This window comes from Cynocephalus volans, chromosome 4 (genome assembly GCF_027409185.1).
Source record: "Cynocephalus volans isolate mCynVol1 chromosome 4, mCynVol1.pri, whole genome shotgun sequence".
Taxonomy (NCBI): domain Eukaryota; kingdom Metazoa; phylum Chordata; class Mammalia; order Dermoptera; family Cynocephalidae; genus Cynocephalus; species Cynocephalus volans.
The window spans coordinates 154,992,370-155,001,170 of NC_084463.1; the positions used below are offsets into that span (position 1 = coordinate 154,992,370).

An 8,801-nucleotide genomic window follows, 5' to 3' on the forward strand; every position below is an offset into this window, starting at 1 on the left:
ATGTACATTTCAGTTTTGAAATTCTCCTAATGTGGAGGAAATGAATCTTCATAGACCTTGTGCTTAGAGCCCAGATAATTTTGCCTATAGTGGCCCATATGTGACACATAAGAGTCTGTCTCTTTAAGAGCTAGGAACTCAGGGAAAATGAATAGAACTCCCATTACAGTGTGTTTCATCCTATCCCATTATTTTTTTAGGCAGATGATTTGCTTACTGTCCTATTAATGTATATAAGCAGAAGCATTATAAAGACTGGAGAAACATATTTTCTCCTTGTTTTTCACAAACGTCTCACCTAAAGAGGGGCTATACGCAGATAAAGAATGTGTTGGTATCACTCATTCACCAAATATTTAATTGTGAAACATTTTTTGAACACCTACCATGTCTCAGGCCCTATAGTTCCAGAGATCCCCCAAATCCCAAAGCTCTTGGTCTTAGCTCACCCCTCATGTCATTTTTGAAACCTCGTCTCTCATCATAAATCTGTGGAGAGTCTCACTTGGATACATCACATATCTCCAACTTAAAATGTCTCAAATTGACCTGATCATTGTTATTGAGGACGGAACGCTTCTCTTTCCATAGCTGGCACTATCATTCTCCTGTCAGAAGGACTCGATGTCTCTGAATTACTTCTGACACTCTCCCTCCAGACCCCCCATTTTTGGTCTTTTGTAATTTTTCCTGACTAAATTACTTTTGTTTGTTTATTTAATTATTTTGAAAGAAATTTAATTCTTTTATAATTCTTTTTCTTTCTTTCTTATTTATTTATTTATTTTTAAACAAATGGCCCCAGAGATAGGGAAACAGGGGAAGCTAAATTACTTTTAAATTTCTTTCATAATCTGAAATAATTTTTTATAATTTACTTCCAGAATTTATCAGTCTCTGCCATGGTATTAACCTCCCTGTGTAATCCCCTCTTCTTATGTGTGAGCTGAACCTTCTGAATTGCTTCTAATAAATAGAATACAGCAAAAGTGAGGGGATGTCACTTCCAAGATTAGGCTGTAAAGACTGTGCTTTGCTCTTGCTAACACTCCCTCTTTGGCCTCTTGCTTACTTTGATGAAGCAAGCTGACATGCTGCAGAGGCTCACATGGCAAGAAACTGAGGTCAGCCTCCAGCCAACAGGCATTAAGGAGCTGAAGCCCTCAGTCTAATAGCTCATGATTTGGGCCAATAATCATGTATGAGAGCTTGGAAATGGATCCTTCCCTAATTGAAGCATAAGGCAAGACTGCAGCTCTCAGTTGACACCTTGATGGCAGGAGACCCTGAAGCTGACGACACACCTAAGCCGTGCCTGGTTTCATGACCCAAAGAGACTGTGACATAAAAAATGTTTGCTATTTTATGTCACTGTTTTGGAGTAATATGTTATGCAGCAATAGATTACTAATACTGTTCTGTACTATAGTGTGTTTTGTTGAATAAGAGCTATGTGGACAACGTTTTCTTTCAGACTCAAAAGACAAGTAACACAACAACAACAACAACAAAACTCTGTAGATCCCTCCAGGGTAGAGTTTGTGACAAATTTAATGGACGCTTAAATATGATTCCTGTGCTGCTGACTATACTAGAAAATTAGAAATTAAGCTGAAGCATTCTGAATCTTGTTTGAACTTCTCGGAGAGGTCCACTCCTAAACCAGCTCGTTGGTGTATATAGATGCATTTATTTGCTTATAAAAAATACTGTAGAAATTTGAAATCAACATTCCTTTATATTAACAAAAAAAAAAAAAAAGAAAGAAAAAAACAACAACAAAGATGGTAGAACAAAATATGTATGACCTGTGGAGGTTAAGCTGGAATCAGTTTAGTATCTAATAGTTCCCTAAGAAAATGTCTCTACGTACAGAAAAATATAGGTTAATCCAAGGAATTATTTGATGTTTGTTGAAAGAGAAGTAAACTTAATGGTGTTCTCCTGAACCCAATTGCTTTCTTCACCTTGTCTGATCAGGTTGTTTTGCGTGTGTAAACAGTCCAGCACAGCCTTTGCTGGCCTACTATCTTTGGTGGGGTCCTATACTTGGGAACAGAAACTCTGATTGTGTAGATCTTTGGTCACTTAAAATTCTGCATAGTCTCAAAGGTCTTGCTCAAGGTAAAGCCAACAGAGAAGTAGGAAAAAAGGCATCATTGCAAAAAGCATGGGCGTGTGGGCAACCATACCACCCGAGCAAGGATGAAGCTGGGCAATAAACAGTGACTCGGTGTCTGTAGATGGATCCAGCTGAAGACAAATTTACATCTTTATTAAAATTTTAATGCTTGCTAAAGTACGTCTAACATTGGAAAACTATTCGGGACATTTTGAGTGGTGAGAATAGAACAGAACACAGGAAAGGAAAATCAAGAAGACACTAATTTCTAAAGATGCATCAATAAAATTTGTTTATGACTAGCCTACGGAAAGCATAGGAATAAGTGAAAATTTCCTTCTCTGAAGGTTATCCTCTTGGCCAAACTTCTCTGGGCACTGTACTCCAGTGTCCTATGTTATGGAGCCTGATCTTCTAGCCTACAGTCATCAGATCCCCAGGCTTACCTTCATCACCTTCCTCTTCCTTTAAACTACATTTCTTCTCTCCCTATCTCCTTCATTTAAGTTTGTTTATCTGTGTGTTCCAAGGGTTCAGTAATCCTTCCATACAACATTTTTATGTATTAAGAGAGCAGTTTGGCCACTGTGTCCTAATCCTTGTAATCAAACCCAATTGTCATTTCTTAGCAGTGAGTCATACGTGTGGAAGAGATCACTAGAGTTCACCATTTCTCATATTTTCTTCTTTCTGGGGACAGAGCTAGATTACATTCTCCAGGCTCCCCTGCAGTTAGGTGAGGCTAAAGACATCCCACTCCCTATAATTCTTACTTCTCTCTCCCTTTCCCCATCTGCTGCATGAATGGAAGCATTCTGAGGATCTAGAGAAAGATGAAGCCCAAGATGGAAGAAGCCTGCGTCTCTGAATGACTGCACGGCACAGTGCCTCTTGCTGCAGAACATGTGACATGAGCAGGAAATAAACTTTTGTTGTGGTTCATTACTTAGATTTCAGACATTTTTGTTTCAATGGTTGGCCTCCTCTGATTAATACATGAGTGTCAGCTGCTGTGGCTTGAGCTTTGCCACGATGGGAAACATAGTACAGTAAAGTCAATAGATCCCAGCAAAATAGCAGCTGAGTTGTCAGATAAACCTTCTCCTAGCACTGTCACCTTCTCTTTCATTACAGATGCTAGCAGATTTTCAGATTCACCGGTTAAATCTCATGCTTTTTATTAACCTTTCTTTACCTTCTAAAGATTGAGTGGAAAGGTCTCTGTGCAGAATCGAGGGGAAATTGGGGCCTGGCTAGTCTGTGAATGTCTGTTGCTTCCCATGGGAGTGCTCAGCATCTGCCTTTGCTCAAGCCTTTCACAAGTCAGGTGAACTGTCCAGAGCCTCCACCCATCAGTGATCTTCCTTATGGAAACTCCCACTAAGAGCATCACCTCCTTTTGCCAGGAGGAGGTCATAGACTTGAAGTGATCTGGTGAAACTCTCTCTCCAATAGAAATCGTGGATTTGCTTGTCCAGGGGGCCACAAATGGAGTTCTTCTTTCCCAACTTTTCTCTTAAATGTCAACTACTAGTATTCACCCCGTGCGTGTACCACATACAGAACGGCTACACTGAGTCCACTGTTGCACAAACACGGCACACTCTATGCTGTTTTCTTTGCTCAGATCATTCTTCTCTGCCTTTTTCCCCTTGAATAGGTCCACTCACTGCCAAATGCCTTGGAAACTCTCAAGGCAAGTGCCTACCATGTTTCCCCAGAACTTCGTTTGTATCTTTACTGAAGATTTTGGGGATATGTCTCAAAGAAAGTGACTGTATTTAATCTTTTTTCAGCAATCTGAATATTAGCACAGTCAGACACATGGTATGTGCTCTGTAAATATTTGTGGAATGAATAATTGAAAGTGAGTAGTGGAAGACATGAACGGGGGGTCTCACCTTAAAGCAATGTCCCCCATATGGTCTTCAGCACATACTGGAAGGTCAACCTCCTTTAAGCATCCTTTTGTTTTTGGCATTAAGGTGGTCTCTTTTCATTTTGAGAGAGTGAAATTTAATGTCTATTTTTAAATATTGGTGCTACTCCATCCTCATTGTTTAAATCCTTTCTGAATGCCCTAGTCGTATCTTTAGTTTCCTCATGGCTGACTTCATTTCCTGATTCCTCAGGGTGTAGATCATAGGATTGAGCAAAGGGGAGATGACAGTGAAGGTGACAGAGATGGCGGTATCTGTGGGGAGAGCAGTGAAGGGCCTGGCGTAGACATAGATGCAGGGCACAAAATGCAGGGTCACCACAGTAATGTGGGAGGTGCAGGTGGAGATGGCTTTCCTCCTCCCCTCCCCTGCCTGAGACCTCAGCATCATCAGGATGACTGTGTAGGATATGAGGAGAAAGAAGAATATAAACCAACTGACTAATCCATTATTGGAAATCATCAGGAGCTCCAGAGTGAAGGTGTCAGTGCAGGCGAGTTTGAGGACCTGGGGGACATCACAGTAGAAAGTGTCAAGAACATTAGGTCCACAGAAGGAGAGCGGGAGCAAAAGGGAAATCTGCACGATGGAGTGGACGAAGCCCCCCACCCAGGATGCCGCGATGAGAGCAGCACATCGCCCCCTACTCATGATGGTCACGTAGTGCAGGGGCTTGGAGATGGCCACGTAGCGATCAAACGCCATCACAGAGAGAGAAAAAACATCTGATCCCCCGAGCAGGTGGAAGAAGAACATTTGAGTGACACAGCCATTGAAGGAGATGGTCTTTCTCTCTGATAGAAGATCAGTTAGGACCTTAGGAGCTGTGATGGAGGAAAAGCAGATGTCAAGAATAGATAGATTGCGGAGCAGGAAGTACATGGGAGTGTGGAGATGAGGATCCCAGGTAACTGTAACCATGATGAGCAGGTTTCCCATCAGAGTCGTCATGTACACCAAGAACAAGAAGACAAATAAGACGTAGCTCAGCTCTCGGGACTGAGTGATTCCCAGGAAGATAAATTCTTTCACTCTGGTGTGATTTCCCTGATCCATTGGATCACAGGTTCTATTTCAAGTACATTTCTGAAAGAAGTCAAACTGCAGTTAAGAAATGTGTCCTGAAATCTGGTGGTGTCTTTTCATTTAAGCTTTGGTTGAGACTCAGGAGAAGTTCTTTCCTATGCATGCACCGCGCCTGCAGTTCTGTTTGGCATCAGGAGGTGAAAGATCACCCAGGGTTCAGACTCAGGCCTCCAAGCAGACTGGCTCTATCACTGCAGCTGCTGAAACAGAGGTCACAGGTCCGTGAACCTATTCAAGTCTACTTTTATTCCAAAATCTGACTTCTAAACTGCTTAAATAATAAATAACAAGGATTTCTGTTCACGTAAGGCATCATTAAGAGAATTAAAAGGTAATCTGCAAAAGGGGGAAGATATTTGCAATACACATATCTGAGAAAAGACTCACGTCCAGAATATATAAAGAACTTCTACAAGTCAGTAAAACAAACAAACAAACAAACAAAAAACCCCCCAAAACCCAGAGGAGCCAACCAAAAAATGGCAAAATATAAGAACCAATAATTCACAAAAGAGGATATCCAAATGCCAATTCAACTTCATTAGTTATCAGGGAAATGCAAATTAAAATTATGGTAATTAACCAATACACACCAGAATTGGCTACATTGTAAAAGATGAAAATTACTACGTGGTGTTGAAGATGTGGAACAATTACAACTCTCATACCCCTCTGTTGAGCATGTAAAATTAGCATAACCACTTTGCTGTTTACTTATATCTGCTAAAATTATATCTATCTACCAGTGTATATACAATTTATAATCTATATCTATATCTATATCCATATATCTCCTAAAGATGTATATTTCGATTCCTAAGAAATATGTACATATGTCCATTAAAAGACATGTCCTAAAATATTCACAGCAACACTCTGTAATTTCCTTAAACTGGAAAATGACACCAAAGCCCATCAACAGTAGAAAAGATAAATTAATCGTGTTAACTTTACACAATACTATAGAGTAAGGAGAATGATTTACACTATACATGCCAATATAAGTGAATCACACAAATATAACATTGTGCTAAGTAATCCAGACAGCAAAGAGTTTGCACTGTCTTATTTTATTCATATATATGAAACTGAAGAGAGCCTGAGGAAGGCTCTGAGGTGCTGATACTATTCTGTTTCTTAATCTGGGTGTTTGTTACAAAGGTGTACTCAGCTTGTGTAAAAATTCATTAACCTGTATATTTAAATGCACTTTTCTGTGTGTGAGTATATCATATTTCAGTAAAAAGTTACCAATAACAAACATATTGTAATTCCTTTATAACATTTTAATCTCATGTCTGAAGAATAAATTTCATTTAAAGCAAAATTTAATGGCTCAACTTTCGTAAGTTACTTTTATAGTTATGTAGTTATATTCTTCACCAGCTCCAGTCTGGGAGTTACTTTTTTATTTTCCACTAACTCACCAGCTTTTGGTCTCCTCAAACCCTTGTATTATGTAGGTGACCCTGCTGTCCACATGTTGTTATTTCTCTGATTCTGGTTTTAATTTCTCTATATATATATTTTTTTCCTTTTTGCTGTTCTAATCTTAGGGGAAATAATCCTTAATAGACCAGCCTTCTCCAAGCAGTGCTCTCCTTTTCACTCACAGAAAAATAAGATAAAATCCGCTTCCTCATTCCATTGACATCAGTTCAGATTCATCCCAGTCTCCCCCTGGTTGGGGTTTAGGTCAACAACATGGGTGGGAAGAATAAATGTTCAAAATAATGATTGCAGGAGATTTCAAGTCTCCAGAAACCCGGAAGGAAGAATTCTCTACACTGTACTTACCAGGGCTGGAAAGTGGAGTATCCATCCAAAAAGGAGTCTTTGGCTAATTTGAAATGTAGAGATGTATTTCAATTAAAGAAAGCAACACACTCTAGAATCTTCTTTTCGGATATTGGAATGACAAATCGGTGGTTTTTAAATCTGCTCAAGAAACCACGGTGACAAACCTGTTTCCTGTATCACCTGTCCTCTCCCCTACCCCCTTCTCTCCCCTTTTTAATTTTTTCTATTTTCTTTCCTTCTTTATTTGATCCCTCTATATACCATGTCCGTGCTACTGAGGTAGCCTTTTTGAGGGAAAGGTGACTCAAATATGCGTCCTTTCCTTAAGAAGTCTACAGTTTAGACAGTAAGAGTGCTGCAGCTTATGGAATCGGCAGAAAAGAAAATGAGGCTGTACAAAATCCTGGTGATATATATAAAAAACAGTCTCATTTGGGCATATAATGTTTGTAAGCCCCCTGCTGTCCGGGATCTCTGCTCAACAATATCATGTCTCATACTTGCGTTTTGGATACACATGTGTGAAGGATCTGGAATATTTATGTCACTTGAGTTTTACCACTTCCTAGAAGGTATGACCTTGGTCAAGTTATTCAGTAATAGTACTGAACTCATGAGAATTATATATGAGGTACACAGGCATAGCTTAGAGTCAATTCTCAACATGGACTATTATAATTTATCTACAGCATGATAATAAGACTTTCTTCATTCACAGTGTGCTTCTAAAAAACAGGTAAGATTATTTGTCTGTTTTGGAAATGAAAGATTGCTGAGGAATCTGATTTTAACAGGAGCTACCCAAGCCAACCAGTCCTAGGTGAGTATTTTTTTCCTTACACATGACAGGTCTATCTGTGGAGACTTGTCTGAGAGTGGCTAATCTGGCTTTTAACCCTGTGGTTCAAAGTCCTCTTCTCGACAATTTAAAGTAGAAAATGCTGTTTATTCTCTGGGGATTTTTTTCTTCTTTGCTAAGGGACTTAAACTAATGCATATGTCCAAAAAATCAGGCTATTTATTCTCACATACCTGCTTATACACATAAATTAAATAAATTTACTTTTCTATGTAGCTGTAAATATATTTATACTATAAAGCTTTACAGAAAGAAAATAAACCACAGTCCTCAATAAGAAATCCAGTCATCTGAATATTTGATACCAGGGGTCCATGCAATTTTCAAGGTCTCAGCATCATTGAAAAGTAGGCAGAAGACTGGAGTTCTGCTTTGTTGATTTTTTACTTACTTTCAGCCAACATTTATACAGTGATTCTTATGTGCTGTACCAATTGCTTCATTTTATCTCTTCCCAAACCTGTAATGTCTGTGAAAAATAGATATTATTATTTTGCTTTTATCGATGATGAAACTGAGTCATAGAAATATTAAGGAACTTGCTCAAGGTCTCCCAGCTGGTAGAGCCTTTCCTCTAACCAAGCTTTGCCTTATTCCAAAGACTCTTGCTCTCAACTACTGCAACTATACTTCTTCCCAGTGTTGGTCAGTCCTTCCCAGAAAATGCTGCAAAGGAAAGGGTTCAGGAAAATCCTCTGTAAATCAAGTTAGAGTAGTATGTGGTGTGATTTGGGGGGATTAGAAGCCTGCATCTGGTGATAGAGAAGTGTGGCTGAGCGTTACTTAGCATGAGAGGATGTCAGAAGTGACTGAAAAAAGAAAGCAGTTTGAAAAATAAGACTTTGCCGTGTCTAGAGGCACTTTCACAAAGCACCCGCATCAGCCACATAGTGCTGCAATGGCCAGGTACAGAAATGAGTCCTGAGTAACAGTACCTCAAAGAGAAACTCCCCTTGAAAATAACAAAGCTGATGGGTCCTGTGGAGGGTGTTTT

The 8,801-nt window shown here is 39.4% G+C and overlaps 1 protein-coding gene across 1 annotated transcript; it reads right to left on the bottom strand.

The window, feature by feature from the left end:
* Positions 1 to 4,182: 4,182 nt before the first annotated feature.
* On the bottom strand, positions 4,183 to 5,118 carry LOC134375816 (olfactory receptor 4D9). The gene has a single exon (XM_063094543.1). The coding sequence runs from the start codon at positions 5,116 to 5,118 to the stop codon at positions 4,183 to 4,185; it is 936 nt and encodes a 311-aa protein (XP_062950613.1).
* Positions 5,119 to 8,801: the final 3,683 nt, after the last annotated feature.